The sequence below is a fragment of the Melopsittacus undulatus genome, chromosome 14 (assembly GCF_012275295.1).
Source record: "Melopsittacus undulatus isolate bMelUnd1 chromosome 14, bMelUnd1.mat.Z, whole genome shotgun sequence".
NCBI lineage: Eukaryota > Metazoa > Chordata > Aves > Psittaciformes > Psittaculidae > Melopsittacus > Melopsittacus undulatus.
The window spans coordinates 1,478,306-1,504,616 of record NC_047540.1 but is presented as its reverse complement, the minus strand read 5'-3'; the positions used below and the strand labels follow the sequence as shown (position 1 = coordinate 1,504,616).

At 51.1% G+C, this 26,311-nt stretch overlaps 2 protein-coding genes and 3 non-coding genes across 5 annotated transcripts; all 5 read right to left on the bottom strand.

Moving 5' to 3' along the window:
* Nucleotides 1-79: 79 nt before the first annotated feature.
* Nucleotides 80-14,099, bottom strand: PABPC4 (poly(A) binding protein cytoplasmic 4). Its single transcript, XM_005140077.3, has 16 exons — nt 13,885-14,099; nt 13,247-13,617; nt 7,253-7,446; nt 6,832-6,947; nt 6,222-6,361; nt 5,880-5,974; nt 5,162-5,299; nt 4,514-4,609; nt 3,745-4,017; nt 3,397-3,484; nt 3,115-3,234; nt 2,424-2,551; nt 1,710-1,803; nt 1,496-1,626; nt 1,318-1,417; nt 80-402 (listed from the first exon to the last, which is right to left on the bottom strand). The coding sequence occupies exons 2-15, from the start codon at nt 13,437-13,439 to the stop codon at nt 1,331-1,333; spliced, it is 1,893 nt and encodes a 630-aa protein (XP_005140134.1). The 5' UTR covers nt 13,440-13,617; nt 13,885-14,099; the 3' UTR covers nt 80-402; nt 1,318-1,330.
* Nucleotides 2,851-2,983, bottom strand: LOC115946325 (small nucleolar RNA SNORA55). Its single transcript, XR_004080427.2, has one exon. It is a non-coding gene; the product is annotated as a small nucleolar RNA SNORA55 (small nucleolar RNA).
* On the bottom strand, nt 4,113-4,241 carry LOC115946322 (small nucleolar RNA SNORA55). Its single transcript, XR_004080424.2, has one exon. It is a non-coding gene; the product is annotated as a small nucleolar RNA SNORA55 (small nucleolar RNA).
* LOC115946319 (small nucleolar RNA SNORA55) lies at nt 4,753-4,884 on the bottom strand. Its single transcript, XR_004080421.2, has one exon. It is a non-coding gene; the product is annotated as a small nucleolar RNA SNORA55 (small nucleolar RNA).
* Nucleotides 14,100-17,927: 3,828 nt separating the features above from the next.
* On the bottom strand, nt 17,928-26,063 carry HEYL (hes related family bHLH transcription factor with YRPW motif like). Its single transcript, XM_005140080.3, has 5 exons — nt 25,815-26,063; nt 22,761-22,827; nt 22,246-22,329; nt 21,773-21,854; nt 17,928-20,389 (listed from the first exon to the last, which is right to left on the bottom strand). The coding sequence occupies exons 1-5, from the start codon at nt 25,892-25,894 to the stop codon at nt 19,740-19,742; spliced, it is 963 nt and encodes a 320-aa protein (XP_005140137.1). The 5' UTR covers nt 25,895-26,063; the 3' UTR covers nt 17,928-19,739.
* Nucleotides 26,064-26,311: the final 248 nt, after the last annotated feature.

The window sequence follows — 26,311 nt, the reverse complement described above, 5'->3', positions numbered from 1 at the left end:
CTCTGTTTTGAGTGCACTGAGCTCTATCACCCCACTCAGCACATGAAGATGACAAACAGAGTGGAATTTTATTCCTTTATTGATAAATGCTTTCCAGACTTTCCAAACTGGATTGCTGTGTTTAAAACCAAAACCACAAAATACTTCCAACCTAAAATCCCAGGCGTCCTCCTCAGAAGACACAAAGGGTAGCTCTGTTCTGGCCACAACGGAGAAGCTTGCGAGCCCAGTTCTGGTTTGGGAGATCTACAGCTTCAGACTTGGCTTTTTAAATAAGATTATTTTACAAAATGCAATAAACTATGTGATAGGACGCATGGCATTGAGATCTGCAGGACAGGGAGGAGCCTCCAAACATCTTCAGCTGATGGCTACAAAGGGGCTATTTGGCTTCTTTGCATCCTAGAAGAAAAGGGGCAGAGGTTACCCACAGCCAGCACATCTCAATCCAGACAGCCAAGCTCCCCACAGCACAAGCCATGTATAATACAGCTCCAATATGAGTTTATTATATTTATAATACATATATGTTAAACTATATTTTAAATGACTCCAGTATCATTTGCAGGGTGTGGAAAGGCTGTTACCAGCTGTGGAAAACAACCATTTCTGACCATCTGACAAGAAACTGTCAATTCCCTCACAGAGAAGCCTCTGAGGAATGGATGGATGGAAGTACCATTCTGCACTCCTGTGAGCTGGGACATCTGACCACAACAGCATCACAAAAAGAACTGAAGTTGTCAATTCCAGACAACCCACAGAAAAATGCATCATTAAAGCAAGAAGAGGCATTCAAATAATCAAAAACCTTATTAAGATTAAACAGGAGCCAGCTCCAAACACGGGAAATGGCATTTGCTTGGACAGACCCATGCAGTGAAAGGACACTCCCAACACCAGCACCTTAATACACTGTAGGCAGATGATTGTCAGGCTAAGGAACAGACATTAAGAGACTGTGTTGACTTCACAGCCACTGAAGCATCTTGTGTCTCTTTTTATTTCCCAGATTAGCAGCTTCACAAGACTCAATATGTTAATCCTTCCTTGATGTGTCAACTGCCAGGAACACGTGAGGGACTTACCATCTTTCTGATGCTTAATTAAAGATTTCTGAAGAGTATTTCTAAAGCTTCCACAAAATAAGGATATTGGGGGAAAACCACATCAGGGGGTTGGGTTGAGTTGGATTTTAAAGAATGGAGTCAACTCAGACGAGTGCTGCACGTGGGTCTGCAGACTGGCTGCATTCACAAACCTTTAGTCCCTCCGATGTGGAAGCTTTTAAGTGAGTTTAAGGAGAGAGACACTCACCAGTCTTCCTGGTTTAAGAGGTAGCAGCAACCACGCCCACCTTCTGGGCAGCTTCCTTCTTGGCTTGGTGAGCCTGCAGCACTGCAACAGCCTCCTCCACCTCAGGAGACAATTCAGGTATGAGAGCAGTGCTCCTGAGCAGAGCTCCCCACCCCACCTAACAGAACAAACCAGCTACCTTCGACCGGAGGGACTCCGGAGACTCCAGCATGTGCAGCAGCTCAGAGTTGTCAATCTCTAGCAGCATTCCTGTGATCTTCCCTGCCAGACTGGGGTGCATAGCTTGGATGAGAGGGAACAAGCGTTCTCCTGGGGGTTACAAAAGGAGGAGGTTCAGACAGCTGAGTTTCAATTACAAAGTTGTCTTTGAAGCCTGATGGAGTTTCCCTTACCCAGCATCTGTTTCTGTTCCTGGGGGGGCGCAGAGGCCAGCATGGAGGCGGTCAGTGGCTCCTGTCCCTGCACGTGGACTGCAGGCTGAGGTGCCTATGGAAGGGCAGACATCAGGGTTATGAATCAGGTACTAGGCTGATTGCTTCATATTTAGAGACAGACAACATCCATTCACTTCTTCAAAAACACAACCTTTGTCAAGCCTATAGCAGACTGGAGTTTCAGGAAAGGACAGGTAAGTGCTCTTGGTTCACAAACATGCTCCCTCCAAGTCCTGAACTCAAAGCCCAGTGTCACACATGGGCACTGTAAGTATCTCACAGAAACTGAATCAAACATTGCAATTGAGAAAGAGTAACATCCATGCCTGCTTGTTTTACAACACATGTTTGTGGGAAAAGCAACTGTGCCTTCAATGATCCCGAGTGAGGATGTGGCAAAGAGGTGAGAACAAATGGCTGCAAAATGGGAAAGCAAAGAACCAAGAGAAACACCCTTACAGCAAATCTGGGTGGAAAAGGGGTTGCAAGTACAAGGCAGGTGAAACAACTGCCCCCGACAAAGGTACAACCGCTAGGTTTTTGAATTCCAAATCACGATGCTTGTCTGGGTTATAAAAGTAGCTTCAGGTTTCTGCAGCAACACTTCAGCTGCACATAAATCCTGCTGGACTGCAGCAAGGGGAGAGTGCCCAGGCCAGCCCCTCGTGGTACCTGCAGGGGCTGCACAGCCGGGTGCGGGCTGCGGACACTGGAGGCGTACTTGTAGGGAGGAACTGCTCTGGGAGCTGGGGCAGCCACGGGCGGGCGAGGGGCCAAGCTCTGCGCTGCAGCACCCACTCCTGCAAGAGAAGAAGAGAAGAGATCTCCAGACACCTGCAGCAGGGTGCAAGGTGGGATGTCTGCTGTTAACTGCTGAAGCCAAACTAGGCTCAGGAGAACTCCCTTAGGAACCAGTCTGCAAAATGCAACTGGCTACTGTAGGAAGGGGCTATTCTCCCTGACAGTAATCCAGGGATTCCACATCTGGCACTTCAGGTACTTTCTAAACTATTCACTGGTATAGAGTTAACTGAGACGCTCTACTCTGAAAACAATATCCATAACCTAAAGAGCCTTCTTTTTTCCCTCTTTGAGTGGTAGATGTTGCAGAGGTGGAGGGATGAGTTCCAAACCAGTGGAGAACAACCCATCTGGATTTCCACTGCTGTGCTGTAGCACCAACTGCCCCCAGATCTGCAATGCACAGCGAGCAACAGGGAAGATTCAGGTGCTGTCCCTGCCCATTGATTCTAGTGGTCTTTGGTTATCTGTATCTGACAAGCATCTTTGGAAGCAGAAGTCAAATCCTGAGAGCATCCTTATCCCTCACAGACAGGGGAGAGCCTGGAAGCAGACACCTTACCAACTCGCTGGGCAGCAGCAGGGAGGCCACGAGAGGCCGGGGCATTGCCAGCAGGGGCCAGGTGGCGCAGTGCTGGCCGTGGTCCAGACTGGCGCATGGCATTTGGCATTCCCTGGAAGCCTAATGGAAGAAATGAGGGGAAATCCTCAAAACAGAACCCACTGGCAAGTCAGGACAGTCAGGAAGCAGGTTGGGGTTGTGTACACCAAGGAGAGCATGCGCACATTGTTGTTGCTGGAAAGTACAGCCAGTAAGGTCATACAGCCAAAAATGTTCTCTCACCTTGAGGTCTTCCTCCTTGCTGCCAGCGTGGGTTGGGTCTCATCTGTGCCATTTGATTGGGTGCATAATAAGTGGGTCTGCTCTGAGCCTGAAGAAAGATTAGACAAGCTCAGAGACAACATCTAAGTGAGTAGCAAACACAGTTCACAACATGTTTTGGCAGCTGTTGCCAGGACTCAACACTCAAATCACGTGAAGAGGCAGTTGGAAAGCACAGAATTAACTCCACTGCCTGCACCCCTCATTAGGAGTTACTTGTTTATAGGCACAGAAAGGCTCAGTGAGATTACCACAGCTGAACCACCACAGCTCCAAGACAGGTTCAAAATCCACACTAGCACAGCTCACCTGGGGCACAGCAGGCATGAAATAGCCCCCAGCAGCAGGCTGGAACTGGTTAATGATTGTGTTGGCAGGCAGGGCTCTCATCCCAGCGATGCGCTGCATGTACTGGTTGGTCAGATGGGCCTTTCGCTCCTCTTTCCTTTGGGCAAGTGCCACATACAACGGCTTTGAGCCCACAATTCGTCCATTCATCTCTGTCACAGCTTTTGTGGCTTCCTCTGGAGAGGAAAAGCAGACAAAGCCAAACCCTTTGCTCCGTCCATCTTCCAGCATCACCTGCAGTAAAGACCAATTGCGAGTGGAGCACCATAACAAGAACTTCAGCTAAGAACCCACGTTTTAACACGTCACATTTCAGGCAGATTGGATGTAACTGTTGCAGAGGTGTAGAGGCAGGTACCCGCTGACAAGTCACCTGCCTGGATTTGCTTTGCCTTCCTGTACGCACCATGTGTCCCCAGGCCCACACTGAGCAGTAAGGAATGGGAAAGATTTGGTGCAAGCTCTAAAGGAAAATGCCATGTCATGCTTACTGGGAGTCACCTCCAATGAGCACTTTTCCCACTTCCTGCCTCCTCTTTTGATGAGGGAATGAAGCAATATTTCAGTAAGATCCCACCAAGACCCAAAGAAATCTGTGTGTTTATTATAATGCCCAAATGTTCTCAGGATCACAATGATCAGGGAACAGAAGAACTGCCCTTCAGTTCCAGCTCAGATACAGTTCCTTCTTCAGGCTTTAAAATCCAAATAGCCCCCAAGCACACAATACCTTGGCACTTGTTATTGAGCCAAAAGGTGAGAATTCCTTCCTCAGTTTTTCATCATCTATGGTGTCATCTAGGTTTTTAATATATAGATTAACACCCTAGAAGGGAGAGAACAATGAGGCATTCATAACATCAAAGAGAAACAGTGACTGTTAGCATCCATCTGCCAGAGCTGTAATTTATCTGAAAAACTCTTAATTTAGCATCGTGTTCCCTTCATACCACCCAAAGCTGAAGCAGAAAATGTTGCAAAGGCGTAGAGGCAAGTCCCACTGTGGTGAAAGGGAGCTTGTCTGGATTTCCTCTGCTTTTCTGTTGCATCATGTATCCCCAGTTCAGCACTGTATCTCATGACCTGGGAAAGATGTGATGCAGTCTCCGACATGACCCAGTTTTGCCATAAATTAGACACAACAGTAGAGGGTTTTGCCACCTCTTTCACCCTTCTAGGTATCCCCATTGAAAGCAAAGGAGACTGGCTGCTTTCTCATGTCCTCCTACACACTCACATTGCCAAGACTATGCCCTGATGCCTCTTTGTCCCCAAATACCTTTACATTTTAACTCCCAGGATCTCTCACAGGACAATGGCTACTTTGCCAACAGACTGAAAACACTGCCTAAATTCAGGAGAGGAACAGACAATTCACCTGGTACCGGCTGAGTCTCTCTTGCTTTAGCTGTTCAAACCTCCGCTTCAGCTCTGCCTGGCGCTCAACCTTCTTCTGTGCTCGGCCTACAAACACCATCTTCCCATTGATGTCCTTCCCATTCATTTCTTCTACTGCCTGGACAGAGGAGTCAAGAGGGAACTGTCAACTGCTAAAGCAAGACGGCAACTATTCCTGTTGAAAACAGGACTGTCCAAAGCTCACGTTGTATTATATACCCATGAGGCAATAAACCAGGGCTGACCCTTTATCTTTGCACTGTGTAACAACCAGCTAATTACAAACAAACTGAAGTGATTGGGAGTGACCATGCTGACATCACCACTCTACCTGCAGGACTAATGCAACTCAGGAATTCATTCCCATCTCTTCTTGAAATTAAGGCCAAATTTTAATAAGCTCAGAGAAGACCATTTTAAAGCAATGTTCTCACTCCAGATGCTTCCCCCTTCAAACCCTGCACAGTAATATTTCTTCAGCACTTAAATGTTCTTGATTATGGCACTACATTCTGCGTGGATCTAGGAAGCTGGAGAAATGCCAAGTTACCATTTAACATCAAGCTAGTCAGGTCCAAGCTCCCAAATCTGGAAGAGGTTATGTCTGGGGCAGAGTTTTCTTTCATTTTCATATTCTCCCCTGATAAACCAAGTTTTCCTTCTCTGAAGATACCAAGCAGCATAAAAACCAGTCATACCTTGTTAGCATCTTCGTGCTTTTCAAAGCTTACAAAGCCAAAGCCTTTGGATTTTCCAGTGGGGTCTGTCATCACTTTAACACTCAGAGTTTTACCTGTTACCAAGGGACAGGGTTAGTAAAATATCACAGAACTATTTCAAGACTAAACTCCCAGCCCTCCCTCTCCCATCTCCTCATCAGCCTCTGCCTCCGGTCTAACATTTGGCACAACTAGTACCCATACATCAACTCTTTATGTTCCTCAGCTTCCAAGCAACCCAGGCAGAACCAGACACTGGTCCTGTTAAACTGCCAAAGGTCATGAAAGTCACAGCCTCATTAGAAGTGTTTCTGAACTTACCGTATTTGCTGAAGAGCTCCTTTAGCCTTTCATCATCCATGTCATCCCCAAAGTTTTTGATATAAACATTGGTGAATTCCTTTGCTTTGGCTCCCAACTCAGCCTCCCGTTCTTTACGAGACTTGAATCTTCCAACAAATCTGCAAGAAAGAAGGAAAATCCCAGTAAGCAGCTGGTTCTCAAGACTGGGAAAAGCAATGTGTGACTTGCAGCGAGGCAAAAAATGAGTGTGTAGTAGAAGCTGGGCATAGGGACAAGAGTGACAGCAGAAGAAAAGGACAAACAGGCCACAGACCAACTGGAAAAATCACCTGTCCTACAGTCGGCCAAGAATGCCCACCCAGCTCTGCAGTGGAGAACTGGCCACAGAAACCCACCCCAGCCCACTAGTGAAGAGGCAGCAAATCAAGGCTTGGTCAGGGAAACCCACCAGGCCCATGATGGAGGGGTAGCAGGCCATGGCTTGGGCAGGGTCACTCACCAGCCCTGTAGTGGAGAGGTAGCAGGCCAAGGCTTGGGGCCAGGAGAACCAGTGCCTTGTGTGTCCCTGTTAATACCGAGATGCATCCCGGGTCATGCGCTCGCTGGTGCTGCTGGCTGTGACACTCACACTTTGCGGTCGTTCAGCAGCATGCCGTTCATCTTCTCGATGGCTCTGTCTGCAGCATCCTGTGTCTCAAAGTGCACAAACGCGTAGCCCTTAGAGCCATTCTCATCACACACCACCTGTGTGGAAGGAGAACAGAATGTCAGTTCTCTGACTATGTCTTCTGCCTCTGTCACACTCAGACACAAGGCCAGCACACAGAAATAGGTTACTGCCAAGGAGCAGCACTAGGAAGACATTATCTGTGTTTCAGACTTGTGCACTTCATGTTCCAATCTGAGGTAACTTAAGCAATCCCTGAGCTTTTGGTCATCCCTGCCTTTACAGACTCCACTCCTCACTCGGTGAAAGGTGTCCCTTTTGCTTCCTACACTCGACGTGTCTGATCACTAGAACAGAATGGGACAAAGCAACCACATCTCACCTTGCAGGACAAAATATTCCCAAACGCTGAGAATGTGTCATAAAGTGCCTTGTTATCAATGGATTTGTCCAGGTTCTTAATGAAGACATTCCCAACCCCTGACTTCCTCAAGGAGGGGTCCCTCTGAGACCACATGATGCGAATGGGTTTTCCTTTGATCACATCAAAATTCATGGTATCTAGAGCACGCTCAGCTGCAAGAGAAGTCAAGAACAGATTTCTGTGGTTTGTTAAAGAATAAAGGCTTCCATCATGGGGGTGATCATTCCCTCTGAATTCTACTCAGCCCATGGAGGCATTTGGTGACCAATTCCAATGACTTTTTAACTCTGTTTCAAGGGAGGTCTTTGCATCACAGTCATTAGACATGTTTAAGCATGGAATAGGCTTAATAGACTCTTTTAAATCTACATTAATGTTTTAACAACCACAGCAAAATAAATATCAAAATGCTTGGGATTTATCAGTTAGTCTTAACTATTATAAAGGTAAATTGCTCCACCCAAAGAAGAAAAGTAAATACAGGAAACCCTGGGGGAAAAGGGAAGCAACAAAAGTGACTGTTTGGCTTGGCTGCTTCTCACCAAGCTCACATCCACCCGCGCTCATCTCTATGAAGAGAGAAGGATCATCTCCCCATGGCGTCAGGGAGAGCATGCAGGAACACGTGGCTGGCTGGAGAAGGCATGAGGCAGCTTCTGACTTCTGTGGCCAAAAAAAGATTCCTAAGTTGCTCAATCTAAAGATGACAGCAAAAGTGGACAGAACTCTGGGGGGGAAGCTCACAACCTGACCTGATGAACAGGGAAGTACTGATCTAAACTCAACAACCCCAGCACTGTCATTCTAACCTACACTGAAACCCCCTCCACGATTCTATTTCTGCTGCCTACTGCTATATTAAAAGGATCATTACGTACACACATCAGGATCCTGTTCATAAAACTGAGATGCTTGGGACTCTTCTGTGCCAGAAAACACTCCCAGCATGGAGCAAGCAGAGAAAAAGGCAGACTGTTAATCCCCAGCATGAAATGGGAAAAGAGAGGGGCAGACATGCATTAAAATCAAGCACTATTACCAGGGCAGAACCTGAGATTTCCAGATTTGTTTGGCTCAGTTCTTCCAGGCTGCCTTCACCCACAGAGAATTGCTGATTAGATCTCAGGAGCAGGAAATTCAAGGAAAATGGCAGTTCAAACACTGTCTTTCCCATGACTCTGCTGGTGCAGCCAGAGCTGCACTACTCAGCATTTCACAGAACTAGCTCTAGGAACCCCAATGGGACATGGCCTACAAACGCCTCCTGCACTCCCTACCCCAAAATCAACTTTCAGCTACTGCACGGACATTTCCCAGAATGATTTGAGTGCTATGAAATGTTCTTGTTGCTTTTTAAACTGAAGTGGTGCTATTGCTGTTTCCCCACATACACCCAGCTGGGAGGCAAGCTCTGCTGGACTTCATCCCTGAGGTAGTCAGGAGAAGTAAAAGAAGGAGGGATGTTATACTAGCAAGGACTCTAGTAGCTCTGTTCAGTCCAAGGCATTAAACGCAACTAACTGTCATGCTAAAATGATTCCTCAGCTGCTACTCTGAGTCAGTGCAAGTGCAAGTGAGGTCCTTCCTGCAGCCCACTCTTAAGAGGCACTCCAGCAGGCAACTCAGTCCAGCTTGTCAAATTTGGCAGTGTTTATTTATAGCAGGGAGAGGTCCTGCAGACGCATGTGTTGGCAAGGACACAGGCTAGTTGCATATACCATTTGCAGCAGAAACAGGGCTCCTGCTGAAAGGTGACAAACAGATGTAGCAGTGACACAGAACCCGAGGGAACTGTGAAACGATGCAGCAAGTAGCAAGATACAGCCTAGTTATAAACTACTCCCTGTTCTTTAGAGCTTCCTCATCACGTACTTAAGCACATACTATTGTGCTGCTCTTTGAGCACCTTGCTACTATTGCACTCTATCATTATGGTACACTTAAAATTCACTTAAATACTTCTTGTGAGCATGGGTGTAAGACAGCTCTGGATGAACTTCCTGATCTGAGGAAGGTCTGTCATACCCACAGGTGGAAATGCAATCACATTACACCAGGACCTAAGAAAACCTGTAAAGGATCAGCATGAATTATGTGGCTGACTCACACTAAGCTCATCTGATTCATTTCCTTAATCTGAGCAAACACCTTCTCGTTTTTTTTCTATTTAAGCCACGAAATTTCAGCCATTTCAGTTCCTGTCTCTTTCTCTCCCACTGGTTTCTGTCATCCTTCCAAAGGACTCAACTGCAACTCATATGGAACATTATACGTTCTCTTAACCTCTTCCAGGCTTCCTTTTCATTCCTCTTCCACAGCCTTCTAGGTAGGGAAAGCACATAAACACTGCTTGCAGTTTGCCTGAGGCCTCCAAGTCATTAATCTGCCTTAGAGGCTCCCTGCTGCAGAGCTAACACAATGCTGGAATTAGCAGCTGTGGTTGAGCAACAGGAACACAGATAACCACAGGCACAGCCCAAGATTCACCCAGGAGAAACTGCACAGGGACAGGCTTAAATCTCTTGGTTGCTGGAGTTAGAACAAAACACCATTGGCAACGAAGCCCTCAGCTCTCCCCTTACATTGTCCTCTCCTCTAAGGGAGAGACAAAAACTTTATCCATACAGTTACATACAATATCCGTACACCTTGCTGCTTCAGAGCTATTTACCTCACCCCAGCTCTGGGTTCTGTCTTGGCTTGGGAAACATTCTGTTTCCTCTGTACTTCCAGAGCAGCTTATCTCTGAAGCCATATTAAAGTTTCTCTGCTTCATTATCTGAGTTGTCATGTCATGAGTGCCATTATTATGAGACCCTGGAATGCAATTAACCTGCAGGAGGAAGCTGTGGAAAAGGAAATACAGCTTTTCTTATAAATGAAGTGAGTTTTTCTTTCCCTTCTTCACAGTCAAAAAGAATAAACATTAACAACTACAGCTGAGCCTGACCCAGCCAGACCTTTGAAGCTTCATCTGCCTACCACAGTACACCAAGTTCAGTGCTCAGCATTCACTGGTTACTACACCAAAGAAGTTCAATTGAAAACAGCAGAGCCTCTTTTCACTACAAATAACCTCTTTGCGGAGAGTACACCAGTGAGACAATGCACAGCCCCTGCCAGGGTCAAGCATCTCTCCATCAGCTCACAAAAACAAAGGAAACAAGCAGCTTTGAGGCAATTCAGACACAGGAACTCCGAAAGTACAGAGTGTGTTCAGGATGTAACAGTGTGAGCTGTTGGTGGCCCCACATCATGGGGAAGAGTTCTGGCTCCATGACTTGTTCTGTGGCCTTTCTCTAGCCATAAGGCCTGAGACCAGTTTACCACACTAAAAAGGGATCCCTGGTTTCCTTCAGATTTAAAAGCACTCCTCCTTCCACAAAAGACGCCAGGGAAATGCAAGCTATCAAATAGCAACTTCTTTAATATCTATTGCCACTTGAAGCATACTACCAATGTGTCCACAAGAACTTCCCTACAACTTTTCAGAGCACAAAGCTTCCCAACTACTTTAAGTGGGATTTTGTAGCATCCCCTACTACCCATAAATCAAAACGGATCCCTTCCCATGCAATGCAACACCCCACACCTCCTCACAGACTCAGTAAAATGAAGCCCAGACGCATTTCTGGTTATGTATTCCTGGGAGAAAAAGCCGATCCCTCCTGCAGTAACCTCAAATCACCTCTATTCCTGCATTGGGAACAGAAATCCTGCTCCTCATATCCAAGCGTGTTTCAGGGAGACAACAGTACACCACCACCTTTCCAAAGCTACCTGTGTACGTTTCCCTGCATTACATTCAGCACAGCAGCTGGTTGTCACCTAGGCAAAGGAACACATACCGCAGTCTGCCAACCAGGAGAAATCAGGAGCATTTCACAAGAGATCTCTTCATGCGGGCAGGAGGAGTTTGAGTATTTCTCCTTGCCCACATGAACTATATGATTAGGTTGAAATCTCTTGACCTTCTAAGACCCAGCAGTAACAGGACACCACTTTGCTGAAGTATCACTTCAAGCACTGGGACTTCCTAAAATGTCTGCAGCCTCACCAGGAGCCCTGAATGATGCAACCTCCCTCTAAAATCCTGCCTATTTATTACCATAAAAGATTACCTTGAAATGCACTGGAAAGCCACCATGTCCTCAGATTTGTATGAGGTGCAGAACTTTTCTGCTAAGGCAAGCACACCACCAGTCACTCCTTCCTTTTAACATATGTATTATACAGGCCTTGTCTACTTTAAGAGAACTTTATCTAGACTTTTGTATCCCATTTCCCCCACATTTCTCTAAACTGAACTCCGAGTTCTTTTTTTGGCTTTATTTCTGCTCCTTGCTTTTATTTCTCTTATCCAACAAAATGAGATCATAGCCTAAACACAGGCAGGATAACTGTACCTTTGCCTGCACAGCACATGAACCTCCCAAGGTGGTTTTCTAAGGGGGAGTCAGGGCAGACAGGCTCAGCAGATCACATAATCAGGCTCTAAGGTTCTTTCCCTCTAACTGAGACGTTTTGTAACAGAAATATATTGCTTAGCCTGCAAAAAAAAGCACTTCTGAGAGTTCCATGAATGAGTAATTATGCACTGGAGTGCAAAGCAGCTTTTCATCAGCCTGGGAAGAGAAAGGATCAGAAGTGCTGGATCAGATCCACCTGCACCCCAAAGTAAGGGCTTGCAGAAGGCAGTCTGACCTGGGAGAGGATGTAAGCTAGGATGGCACATAATCACACCAGACTAAGTAAAATCCAAGCATTTCTGAACCCCAGAGGCTCTGCTAGCTTGTGGGTATACAACTCCAGTAACATTTCTGTTACTTTGATCCAAAGTCAATGAACCTGTGCCACAGACAGACCACTCTGCTGTTGGTAAAAATGTGGAGCAGGAGAACCTACTACAGCCTAGAAGGAAGTTTCCTTGCTGCTGAAGTCTGTGCTGCTGTGAATCGATGCTGAATTCAAAGGAAAAGTTCACTCTCATCTGTCCTTTGGATGCCTCCATCACATGCATATACTGCTAGGTGACAGCACAGAGCAATAAACTTGCACCAGTCAACAAGCAAAGGCTCTGAAAACTAGGGCAGAAAATGCTGACCCATTTTCCTTACAGAAAAGATGTGTTCCAAAGTGACCTCTTCTGTCCCATCTTTCACATGCCCCCACTGCCTCAGCTCGAGAATACAAACGTGAGCAGGAACAGACTTAAAGTATGAAAAAAAGAGTCTGACAAGAGCAAATCAGCATGTGAGACATGCATGTGAGACAACCTGGTTTCCCACACACTGCACACTACACCTGCTTTCCCATTAATGCAGGAATAACACTTCCCAGACAGGGAGACCTGCTGATGAGCTGCTTGCTGCACACACCAACCTGCAGTCCACCAGAACTCCTAAATATGAGACTGGAGTGAATGGGCAACCAGAGGCTGAACCAAGCATTCAGCCAAGGCTGACCACTCTCAACTTTCTTCAGTAGGACCGACTGCACAGAGATGCACACAAAGAGCCCAAACCAACATGAAAACAAATGGGAACACAGTGGAGACTATTCTCCTATGTGAAAACAAATCCAAGTTTTAAAGTTTAATATAATATCACTTAGATAGGTCTACATAGAAATAGGCAGAAATAGATTTCTACCTAGAATAGGTAGAAATGTCTACCTAGAATAGAATAGGTAGAATACCCAGAATAGGTAGAATACCCAGAATAGAACACCTAGACTAGGTAGAAACGGGTCTACCCATCAGAGGTGTTACCAAGATGGGCACCCTGTAGACACCAAGCAGTAAAAACAAAATATCCAGCTTGAGTCACTAACAAGTTACTTACCCTGCAACATTTTAACAGTGCCAGACACCAACAGAAGCCTGCATTAGCAAATAGAAGTGCATAAAAGCGAAGGAAAGAAGCCACAGATGTAGCTGAACGTGTCACTTACCATCGGCCGGCTGCTGGAAGTTCACATAGGCATAGCCGAGGGAGCGGCGGGTGATCATGTCCCTGCACACCCGAATGGAGAGGACGGGCCCGGCGGGGCTGAACTTCTCGTAGAGCATGGCCTCGGTGACATCGGGGTGCAGGTCCCCCACGTACAGCGATGCCATGGGGTAACTGCTGGCGGCCGCGTTCATCTTCCCCCAGCACGGGCGCCCAGTGGGGAACTCACTCGGGTCTCGGGGCTTCTTTAAGTGGAGCTTTTGGTATTTAAATTGAAGGGGGGGTAGACTCAAAGAGCTGATTTAAAGCCTCGCTAAGCCGGGGCCTGCAGACACAGCCCGGGAGAAGGGGGTGGCAGGAGGGGACAGAGGCCTGGAAATCAGAGAGGAACTAAGTTAAGCCTCCAGGAGAGCAGGGCTCGGGGATGAAGCCAAAACCCACACGCAGCCTCCTGCGCCTTCCCACCGGCAGCTCCTGGGCTAAACCCGCCTCGACCTCCCTTAAACCCACGTCCCTTGTTTCACTTGAGGAGCCCGGTGTAGCCCCAGCTCTCCACAGCGGAGGCCGGTTGGTTTTCTGAGGTAAAAAGGCAACAAATTCAGCACACGCCCCCTCCGTGCACTATATATTGATACTAACCTTTCATTTAAAGTTAGATCTCCTCCGCCGGGGTTCTATTTTAGATATATATCACACAGGCCGGGGCAGAGCAGCGGCCGAGCGGGGCGGCCGGAGGGAGCGGAGCGGGCCGCAGCAGCCGCAGCCCGGAGCCCCGGCTCCTCCCCGTGCCCCCCCAACCCCTTCCCCGGCCCGCACCGACACCGGGCCCGACACCGACCCACACGCAGCGGCCCGGCCAGCGGAGAGGGGCGGCAGCGCCGCGGCGGCGGCTTTATAACCGCGACCGGGGCCCGAGCCCCGCCGCCCGCTGCAGCGACCCCAGCGGGGGGGAGGACCGGAGCCCGGCCTGAGGCGGGGCCGGCCGCGCTGAGGGGGCTCGCACGCCGCCATTTTGGGGTCGGCAATGGGAGACCCTCATAAGGGACATGGCGGCTCTGGGGGTATTCCTGGTGTGCCATAGGACAAGGGGAGCATCCGGTTATTGCCCTTCGGGGAGTTCTGTCCGCTCGCAATGGACTCACCGGGAGTGCAGGGCAGTCTGCGTCAGATCCCAGCCCCTCGGCGAGACCGATGACATCCACACTCACCTCTCGGGGGTGGCTGCCTCGGCCCGGGCAGCAGGCAGCCCAGGAAACAAACACAACAGCTGCTTAATAGAATGGGTTGGGTTGGAGGGAGCTTAAAGCTCCTCCAGCTCCAACCCAGGGACCCCTTCCACTGGAGCAGCTGCTCCAAGCCCCTGTGTCCAACCTGGCCTTGAGCACTGCCAGGGATGGGGCAGCCACAGCTTCTCTGGGCACCCTGTGCCAGCGCCTCAGCACCCTCACAGGGAACAGCTTCTGCCTTAGATCCAGTCTAAGCTTCCCCTGGTTCAGTCTGAACCCATCACCCCTTGTCCTATCCCTACAGTCCCTGATGCAGAGCCCATCCCCAGCATCCCTGTAGCCCCTTCAGACACTGGAAGCTGCTCTGAGCTCCCCATGCAGCCGAACAGCCCCAGTGTCCTCAGCCTGGCTTCAGATCCACAGGGAGCAGCCCCTGGGCAGTGTCTGGAGGCAGCAGTGCAGGCTCACAGCCCATAGCCTGACCCCATGGCCCCTTGAGCAACACCAAAGCCTTGTCCCTGCTCAGTGCTTGACTGAGGGTGAAATCCTCCATGGGGGGGACACACAGCCCCAGCAGCAGGAAGGGTGGGTTTGGGGTTGTTCCCATCCCCTCCATACCCATGTCTCACAGGGTAGCTCCATCCCACCACTAAACAGGACAATGTTGGCCAATGGGGACAAGGAGCAGGATGGAGCAGAGGAAGACACAGAGGAAAGGAACAATTCCTCTGGGATGGTTTTGGTCACTGCTCCAAGCTGCGGTTGGAGGTGTTGCTGGCAGGGAGATGAGGGCCATGGCTGGAGCTCTTCCACAGCCTCCTCCTCTTCAGAGCAGCGGTGTGAGCTCCTGCACCAGCTCACAGCAGGGGATGGGAAATGGGGCCCTGTGGAGAACTCGCTCTGCCAGGGTAAGGGCTGAAGAATTCACAGCATCATCTACTGGGAAGAGAGAGGGATTCCCCCACCCCTGCACTGTCCCACAGCTTCATCCTCACGAGATCCAGCTCTGATCTGTTTCCAGCATCTTCAGCAGAGCGTGAGGATGCAGCAGCATGGGATTCGGTGATTCATCAGTGACCTTTGGGCACATGGATGTCCTCTTAAGGGGGACTAGGGAAGTCTGCAGAGGCTGGTAGCTCTTCTGCTGTGACTTCCTGATTCTACATGACCTTGCCTTTAATTTGCTTTAAAAGTGGGAGATGATGTTATAATATAATCGATACAATACCTATCCCTTCACTACAGGGGAATAATGGAGAATAACAAATTAAAAAGCAACAACAGCAAAGTGTAGTATTCTGCATGATTTTTGGTCCAGGTTATTTTCTATAGACACAAATCATCCTTCTGAGCTGATCTTCCCAACAGTGCTGGGATGCAACACTGCTGGGATCACACTTGGTCCTCCCCAGCCCAGCTGTGAAACCCCAGGCTGAGACAAGCGTCTTGGCTGTGGAGGCGTTTGGAGTGGCTCCTGTTCTGACAGCTGAAGACAAAACACAGCTCACGAAACATGTTCCCACATAAAACACCCTTTGGCTGCAAGGCCCTGCTGTGGCTATGCTGAGAATGGCTTTTATTTGAACCATCTTTATTGCCATTCACATCCCCTCCCAGAGGACACCATGCAGACAGCTGTGTCCTCCTCTCCCCTAGCACAAAGTGATGCTCTGGGGGGTATCCTCTGCTGCCAAGGGCCCAAAACTGCCCCAGGGACCCCACTCCTCTTGGTACCCTCAATGCAAGAGGGCAGCTGCCCCCGATGACCAACAGGAGCCTCCCAGTTTGCCCTCTCAAGCCCTTCAGCAGCGCCTGGAGTGAAGGGTTTGATGTCCTCATCTTGCTGGTGTGTCCCCATCGATGATGCTGTGTGAGACCCATCACCCTCGCCAGCAGCTCTGCTCCCGTGTATCTCATCCCTGCCGGTCCTCTAACACAGCGTCCGGTTTCCAACACGTGTGGCAAACACTGGCCCTGCGTTAGGATTTCTCTTCCTGAGCCTTGGAATTTCACCAGCAGAGGGCAGGCCGGGATTGCACCACGAGTGGAAGAACACCCGCAGGAGGGAGCAGGCACCGGAGCAGGCACCCGGAGCAGGCACCGGAGCAGGCAGGAGCACCAGGGAAGCCCCGTTTGCCATGCAGGGGAATTCGGGAGAGCCCGACCCACCCTGCACAGCAGAACTGCAGCCTGGAAAGGGCCTGGTGCCCTGCGAGCAGCTGGCAAAGGCTGGCTCATCAGGACCCTGTTCCATGCCAGCCTCACCTGTGGGAGCTGGAGCCACACTGCTGGATGCCACAGAGCCAGCCCACACATTCCCATAGGCCTCTTCAGTCTGTTTTTCTTTGCCTGAAGAACAAGGAGAGTGCACGGAGAGTTTGGGGATTTCCCCTACAGGGCAGATCAAAAGTTGCCAGGATGTGTTAGAGGAGACGTTTAGGCTAAAGAAGACCCTGGGAAAAAAAATTAAGCTCCAGTCCCGGCCTATTGCTCTCATCACCATGGTGCTGTGGGGAGAAAACCCCACGGGCCTGAACCGATGCCCTCCCAGCCGCTCCGGCTCCCGTTTGATCAGCAGAGATCAGGAAGTGTTTCTGTTCCAGTGCCTCTGGTTTGGTTTAGCAGCGCAGCCTGCGGGGCTGGTCTGTGCCTGCCTCCCACAGCGAGGGCAAAGCCGCAGCCAAGGCCACACCAGAGCACTGAGCTCCCACCACCGCCTCCAGCCGGGTCAGGGCAGCCCAGGCACCAGTGGGACAAGCCGGCATCAATGGCCCTATTATTGCTCTTGAAGGTTCTCTCCCTTTCCAGACGGATGCTACATTACTCCATCACAGCTGCAGTTGCTCCCTTCCAGCAATTCCCAACCCAGCACTTAAGGCAGGGATTTATGGGCGGTTTTGAAAGGCATTTTGGAGTGAGAAGGAGTTATGGGAAAGGAAGTCGAATTCCCACCATTCTCCACAAAATTCTCCCAGCATCTTTCACGAGGATCATTTGCTGCTCTTTTCCTCAAGACAGAGACCAGCTCTCAGCTGTGGCTCTTTGTTTAGCCCAAAGCATTTCCCAACAGCAAACTGCAGCCGGGTTATTCTGCTCCTGCTTGCAAAGGCTCGGGAGGCCGAGGCGCCGGGCTGCCGGGCTCCACCAGACCCCGTTTGGCCACTGATATTTCTGTAGATGCTGCTAAATTAAATCATTCCTTCTCAACCCACAGATGAGTGCCAGTCTGAGAGCAAGTGCTGCTGCCTGTCCGGCTGACTCTGACTCACAGGATGGGTTGCAAAGTCAAAAGTCAGGGGACCAGAGCTCCCAAGAGCAGCAGCTATAAAATGACCAGCAGGGACAAACCCCATCTCACCTCCTCTGAAGCTTTGCAGGAACACAAGCTCACCTGCTGCAGAAGGAGCAGGCTGGATGAGCAGAACAGGGTCACACCAACACTACATTCACAACCAGGACAGGGGTTTGAAAGACTTTATTTGACACCTTTGCTGGATGTCACAGCTCGTGAATCTAACAGCTCTCCAGGGTGTAAAGTGAGGCTGGGCTACTTGCTGTGAGCTCGAGCGTGCCGACCAGCTGCAGGAACAACTGGGTCCATGAGGACCTCCTCTGGCTTTGTTAACAGGGAATGTGCTGTTCCTGGCTGATCCTGGCACTTCAGGACAAGGGTGGGGAGGAGCAGCGGAGGCATTTCTGCATGTTAAGTGCGATGACTTCCATCAAAACAACTGGGAGGCACTCACTTCCCAAACAATAGCAGACAGACACATTGCCATGCACACGGCAGATGCAATCTGCAGGAAGGCAAACACCAGCTCATCCACAGTCTAACCGGCTGCTGCTGTTTGACCTGAGGCTTGGGGAGAGCCACTCCCATTCAAGAGAGAACTTCTCCCTCTTTGTTTTCTTTCCCCTGACCTTTCCACACTTTCCTTGTCACAGTGCTGTAGAGGGGGATGACATTCCTTGGTGTGGGCATGCAACTGGGCCCAGGCTATTCTGCTTGTGTATCCCAGCAAGTCAAGGCACAGATGCAGGAGCAGGGGCTGCTCAGACAAGTAGGAGCACTGAGACTTCCTGTCCTGGACACTACAGGAGTTCGGGATGTGGCACAGGAGCCGGGTGGCTCCTGTTCCTTTCTGCTCAAAGGAGAGGAGGGGAGGATCGCTGGAGGAGCAGCATCTGCTCTGTCAGTTACCTTGGGGCACGCAGGCCAAGGGACTCGGGACAAGTGCAGCCCCAGGGCTTGCCAAGGTTTGCAGTGAAACCTCAGTGGGCTTTGGTCCTGGCCCAGGGGGAGGGATGAGCAACGTGAGACCAAAATATGGTGCTGAAGAAAGAAAACACAGGCAGGAGGCTGAGGGGTGCAGGGCTAAGAGAGAACAAGGGAGGCCCTTCAAATGCAGCCTGTTCTGACCCATTCTCCCCCTTTGCAGTCACAGCTGTTCAGCAGGGGATGGAGGAGAGGCTGGCAAAGGGAAAAGCCTTTTCTTCTCACTTTGGCCATCAGAGCCTTCCCCTCTGTGACTGACATCCCTTTGAAATCCTCCAGCTCATCTCTTCACACCTCGGTGAGGAGCAGGAGCTGCGCAGGCCTGGCCGGCTGCTCCTGCATGGTTTGTGCAGGGATCCGGCGGAATTCCAGCCCGGCTGTGGGAACAAGCTCCGTTAAGCTGTTGCCTCACTCCACCTTAAGGGCACATAAGTGGGGAAAGCTGGTAATGCAGTGAGGAAAGTGTGGGGATTAACAGGCAGGCAGTTCACTAAGGGAGCTGGGGGGGCTGGAGCTGGGGTGCCAGCAGTGCTGGGGATAAGGGGAGCACAACATTAGGTGCTGCAGCTGGGGGACACATCATAGGGCATTGGCATAAGCAAGTCTCTGTCTGGCAGCTCAGGGCCCCCAGGGCAATAAAACAGTATTTCAAGGCTGACTCTTCCAAAGGGCTCCACAGAGTGGTTTGCTGGAGGTGGAACAGGGCTGGAATCTGTGTGTGCCCCTTCTGCTGTAGCTGGAAGGATCTGGGGGTAGCTGCGTGCAGACAAGTGCATCAAATTGTATGTGATTCCTGTTTGCAGGCATCGAGAGGGAGAGAACGTGTGATGGTGAGGTGAGAAAGGTGGTGAGAGGAGAGAGGGAAGAGTAAAGAGGATTTTCTTTATGGATCCTTGGTTTTTGCAAAGCAGGAAAGATGCCTTTTCAGCTGAGTTTGTTCTTAGGCCTGTAGGCAATGAGTGCTGAAGAATTCCTGTCTCCAAATGGGAAGGTCAGAAAGCCCCAATCTCAGTAGCCCAGGAGCGGCAGATCCGTGATGTCCCAACCCTTATCCCAGGTCCCTGCGTGGCAGCACCCAAGGCAGAAGGTGCTGTGTAAGCCGGCGGCATGGGGATGCCAGTGGAGGCTGGTGAGAAGAGGAACGTGGCGATTTGGCTGCTCTTGGATGAGCCCTCTCTCAATGCACCCGCTGGTGCCGGCATCCTGGGCACGGTGGCTGCGGATGAGCCTGCGCCCCGGGCCCTGCGGCTGGAAGAGCCCATCTTGCTGGCTGGGAAGCCTCTGCGGGATGGCAGCATGTCACCGGGGACACGGCGGAGCGGGGCTGGCCTCACTGCGGGGCTGGGGTAAGGCAGGGAAGATGCAGTCAAAACAAGCGGATCCCTCCTGGGGATCTGCACGGGGCCAGCAGCGCTGTGGAGGAAGGACCACGGCCACGTCTGGATGGGCAGGAGGGAGGTGGCCACAGGGGAAGGCTCCATTTCTGCCACATAGTTATTCAGGTGGGAGAGGAGGCGCAGCCGGATGGGGTCAGCGGCGTTCTGACCCTCAAGGATGCCCAGGTACCTGACGACTTCAGTGAGGCATTCACGGAAGCCGATGCTCCTGTAATCCACGGCCAGAGCTCGAGCATCTAAGAAGCCTGTAGGAAGAGGACACAGTGAGAAGTCCATGCGGAGCTCAGGAATGTGCTTGGATTTCACTACCCTCTCTAACACTGTGTATTTCACTTGAGGCACTTTGCTGGGCGATATTCCTGACGCAGCCAGCCAAGTGGGTGTCCAGGACTGGACGTTTACATGCGTGAGAATAGCATCTGTGGTTATCTCATCGGGATAGAACTGCCAAGGTCATGAAGCCTCTTACTCCAGCATGGGAGACAAGTAAGAGGTTTCATTAACTGTGCTCAGGAAAGAATTTTTCCTATTGGACTCTGTCAGTTATCGCTGCTGGAGACAGGTCTATGGGCCACATGGGCACTGGGTCCCTCTTTGCAAATAGACCATCTCTGGTCCTGCAGGCTGATGGGATGCTTGGTCTCCCCATGCTCAGCTTAGCACCATTTTCCTTTGCCTGGGTCCCAGTTTTTACCCTTCATTTAAGCACATATCCGGCTGAAGGACATGGGACAGTGGCAGACCAAATCCACTGGGCCAAGAAAGCTCAAAGCCACAGAAATCAACAGGATAAAATGCAACCCACGGCTGGTTTTTAGGCTTCTGCTCCCTCCTTGCAGCTCCGTAAGACGATCAGCAATAAAGCAGAGAATGTCACAGCACAGTGAAGCGTTTGGACCACTTTGCTTGACAGGGTCTCTCGTGACAATACAGCCCTTTGTTGCAGTGCAGTCAAACTGAATATCTAAACAAATGTTCCAGACCAAGTTACAGCTCTGAACCAAAGCCTGGATGCCAGCAATGTCCCCAGCAAGCCAAAACCGGGTGGTAAGCAAGCCAGAGGCTTCTTTACTGGAGCTGTGATCTCCATCCTGTTAACTGGAACAGGACAGAGGGTCTGTACTGAGGTCTTAGTACAAATAAGACCTTTGTTGAATTTTGCACAGGGCTCCCTCTCTCTTCTTATAACAACCAAGAGACACACAAAAAGAGGAACAGAGAGGGAAAAAAGCCTTGTTTATTTGCAGAGTCCCCATGCAGAATCCAGCCTCTGCAGGAAATGTATCCCAGGAGGAGGTAAAGAGCTCAATACTGCTTTTCTGTGAGCAGAACAGGACCAGGCACGTCCCTGGCTGCACAGCTTTTAGCAGAGTGCGTGACAATGACAGCGGTACCATCCCCATGGGTCTGTGGGATTTGCCATCCCATATACCCACTGTCTGCCAAATGGATGCATGGAAACATTCCTCAAAGGGAATTTCCCTTGGGAAACAGACAGGGCAGCAGACAGTTTGGTGCTGGCTGGTGTCACCCGGGCATGCCAGCATCAAGATACTGCTTGGTGCCCAGGCTGATGGGGAATTTCCCTTCCAGTTTTCACCTTCACCTCACACACGTTCAGTTCTTACCTGCTCCTCCAGTGGCGTGAAGCATTTTTAAGTGATCTACTGTCATCTGTAGGATTTCTGCCTTCTCCAGCTTGGAAGACCCCTGTGTGTTGGGAGCAGGGAAAAGAGCAATTCATCATTTGATGGTCTGGGGTTTTGTGCCTTTCAGGAGGTGCCCAGTGACCACCCCCCTCCAAAACCTTCCTGAAGTCCAGAAGCACTCAGATGGAGCAAAGCATCCATCCAGGACACTGCCTCTGGTGTTTACATCGCTCCTAAGGTGCCCAGATGCAAATTGGAAAAGCCCATTTCTGTGCATCTTCATATCTGGTTTATCCAAAACACTTCCTGCATTGACTTTATCCTCCCCAGGGCTCCTGAATATTTGGGAATACCATTTTACCGCCCAGTTTCACCACCTACTTAGTGCCTGCAGTGGTGATAAGACAGACAGCCCAGATGGGAAGAAAGGTGGGAATCAGGGACACACTCACCTGCTTCTCGAAGGCCGTGGGCACCAGGCGCCGCAGCTCTGAGAGGCTGCTGTTGATCCGGTCCCGGCGCCGCTTCTCAATGATCTGCAGGAGATTCCCAAGGGGAGAGGAGAAACCAGGGTCATTTATGGCCACAGCTTCACAGCCTGTTAACAGCTAAGGCAGGCTGGGAGAGGTGCTTAGAACAGGGCCATATAAGTGGGTTTGGTGCAAAAACTGAGCTCAGAAACCTTGACTGCTGTGATAACCACAGTGAAACCACCCTTCTCCATCCCATCCCCACCCTTTCCTGCCAAATTTGAGGCCAAACCTCTGCAAAATAAGTCTCCGGTTGGCTGTGGGGAGAGTTCCACAGGAGATAGAGCAGGGAACACTGTGAAATTCATTTTCCACTGTGTCCCACAGTAAGGACATGCCCACTGCATGCAGAGGATGTCACAGGGAGCCCTTGGAAACAACCTAGCCTCCCCAGGAGACATAGCACAGCCACCGTGGGCTATGTAAATGAGACTCACCCCTCTCCTCTTCTTCCTGGCTTGTATCTGAGATGTTGTAGTGGGAGACACAGACCTGGAAACATGGCTGGAAGGGAAGAAGAGGGATTAGTTTCTCATGCTAACTGGAAAGGAACCTCTGTCGCACATGTGCTTTACACACGTTTGCCATCTGCAGTTTCCCCCCACCCTGAATAATGTCTTTTGTGGTTCCCATCTCGTTTTTACCCACAACACAGAGCTCAGGAATTGGGGATGGGGAGCCAAGCAGAGACTCAAATCCCACTCCGAGCCTCCCACCAGCCTGGGACAGATTTCTGCACCAAACTGTCCATCTGCAACCAGGCACTCCTCAAAACCAGTGCTGGCATCTCCATGGGGCTGGAAAAGTAGCGATCCAAGCTCTGGAGTCGTGGCCTTTTCCTTCTCCATGTGCAAACCTCCCAGCTCTCGTGTCTGAGCCTGCCCTCTCTGCAGGGCTTTGCCTCTCAGAGCTGCAGTAGCACCAGCACATCCCAGAGCTCCCACCCAGGAGCAGTGAAGAGCTGGCTGCTCCTCAGGGTGAGGCTAACGGCAGAGTTGATGTGGTTTCTGAGGGCTTCCTGGAGGGTCACTTCACAAACCACAGGCTTTGGAGTAGGCTGCGATGTTCTGAAAGCACCAGGGATATTCTGGATAACCCTAAATCAGGTGGAGAGGAGCTGGGCAGGGGAGCACTGGGCAGGAGGTGATGGGGCAGGGACCCTGCCTGCTGGCTGACAACTCAAGGGACATGGGAGGAACAGGCTAGGAAGGGCCCCCACAAACTGCCTTGTGCCTGGTGGGCACGGGTGAGGTTAGACACCAAAGGTCAGCACTAGACAGGCACAGGGAGACAAAGTTCAATCCCAGGGTCCCTGCAGAGGTGAAGACTCCACAACAATGGATAACCCAGCGTGGGAAACTGCTTGGAGCAAAGCCCCTCTGCCGAGGGGGAGGCTGCTCGGGGCCACCTTCCATCTCCACAGGCAGGGTTTCTCCCTCTGGAAAGCTGGACTGGCTTAGGACTGTTCCTCTGCCTTACGGAACCTGGTGCAGGGATGTTAACAGCAACCGTAGCCAGAGTGGTGCTGAGGATGGACCATGAGAGACATGGATCTGGGAAGGGGCATTTTAACAGGAGCCTATTAAAGATGTTTCTGCATGGACAGAGCTGTCTGCATAGCAAGCCAAAAAACAGACCCAGCTCAGCCCATTAGAAATAGGTTCTGTTGGCCCCAAGCGAGATGCTTTCAGAGCTGATTTTACACTCAGATGCAGTAACAGGTTCTTCACTCCCCTCCACGGGCACCTATCTGCATGGCTGCTGGGTGGGCTTTCCCTGGGCATAGGTGCTGGCAGCAGCACATGTTGCCAACATACACAAACACACATCGGATGATCATGTATGATGTGAAAACGGGCTCTGGGGTCAGGTATTGTGCCAGGGGTCAGTATCGAAGCCGCCTGGGACACAGGAATGTGGAACACTCACTCAAGGAGCTGTACAGGGAGTTCTGAAGCTCTCCTTGCAGAGCTGTTGAGCGTGCTGCTCTCTGGGAGCTGCGGCTCCAGATGTGGATATAAAGACCGAGCTCACTGCAAAATATGCTTTCAAAATATGCTTGACAGATTTGAACCACATAAAAGACACCCTCACGATGTTCTCTCATGATTAGAATTGCTCTGTTGCTCTCTGCTCAGTTTTATAACTTACAGCACAACTTTGGCTGTCGATTCAGAACAAGAAGCAAAACCCCAAAGAACCCAGCCCTGTCAGGGCAGGAACAGCTCTTTTGGCTCTGTGTTGGTGTGACACGAGCAATGATACACACATACACAAACACCAGCTCACAGTGCTGCCTGGTTCCATGACTTGAGAAGGTAAATGTCTTAGCAGCACCACAGAGATCAACAATTCATCGTTCCCATTCACTGAAACACGACAATTCCTCCGATCCATCCATCGGGATACTGTAGACTCAGTGCTGCACTGTTTCACATGCAGCAGGGAGGTAGCTTAAACATTGATGTGCTTGGAAACTGCCTAAGGGGTCAGGGATTTGGTGCAGGACGTTACTTCTCAGACTCTGCCACAACTGCATCATTGAGAAGCAGACTCCTGAATTTAGCCCCGTGAGAACAGTAACTTGGCACCAGGCAGGGGCACTTCTCTGCTTGGGATACCAGCAGCAAAAGGGAATGAATTAACCTGGGAACTCACTGGGAGTGAAGGGAGGGAGAGGGACACTTGGCTACTGAAACAAGAGTTCAAAAGCAGCTGGGTTTTGAAGCAGAACAAGTCGCAGAGCCCTTCATCGCCAGCAGCGTCTGTGCTCTCAGAGCCGGGCACGGCTGCTACAGCGTGAGAAGCCGAGCTGCTAGGGATGCCCTTTGCCAGGGGAGCTGGCAAAGCAGGAGGACATGGCCTGGGAACCGTGCAGGGGTCCTGTGCTTGCTACTTCCTCACTATCTCCCCAAGTAGCAAAGCCCCAGAGCCAAAACCGCGGCTCAGCAGCAATGGGATGGAGACTGCTGTACTGGAAGCGCAGCTCAAAGCCGGGCAGCTCTCCCCGGCCGGGCTCCCTCTTAATTAAGATCAAAGCCCCAGCTGGTGCATTACAAATGCATCCCCAGAGCTGAAGCGTTCCTCATGCAAAACCTCCCGGATTCTTCCCCGTTCCCTGCAAGCCATTGGATCGCTGGGGCTGCAGCAGCACCCGGTGGGCTCCTCTGCTCGGGGTGCTGCTGCCAAGTGAGCTCAGAGCTGCCGTTCTTCCCCCTACACGGGAAAGCTTTTGCTCTGGTTCCTTGAGCTCAATCAGCTCCTAACAGCTTCGATACCTGCATCTCGAAGGGGGTCCCCCCGCCTGGTCTCCCCACACACACAGGTTGAGGTGACCTGGTCCCCCCCTCCCTTCCTGCCCACGGCAGCACCGGCCCGGCGGGGTTAACCGAGGTAAACGGAGCCGCACTCCAGCCCCAGGGAACCACTGCAAGCGCCGTACCCTGTACCGGGACCCCCCCACAAACTCCTCCCGACCCCCGCACCCTCACCGGTACTCCTCCTCCCGGCCCACGTCGATAGTGCCGTCCGACTCCGTGTCGGAGGAGCTCTCCTCGCACAACCGCTTCATGCTGCCGGCAGCACCGGACGGGCTGGGCTCGGTTCGGCTGCCCTCAATCACAGTCACCACCGCCGCCGTCCGTCCGTCCGTCCGTCCTCCCGTCCTCCCTCCTTCCCCCGCCGTCCTCGGGGCAGCGAGTGCAGCGGAGCCCGGTCTAACGCGAAGGAGCCGCTCGGAACCAGCCCCTCCTCTGCCCGCCCTCCGCCTTCCCCACCCGGCCGCGCCCCGGCCCCCCGGTGAACGGGTTAATGAGGCACCATCCCCCGGGAGTGACGGATTGCACGACCCAGGTTCCCAGGCCCCCCCCCTGCCTCCTCCCGCTCGCTGGTCGCAATCCCAAGTCTTCCTGTAAAAGGAACAGTCTGTGTGAACCGTCTCATGTCCCCGCCACCCCCCTTCCACCCGCCGCACGTTGGCCTCAGCCCC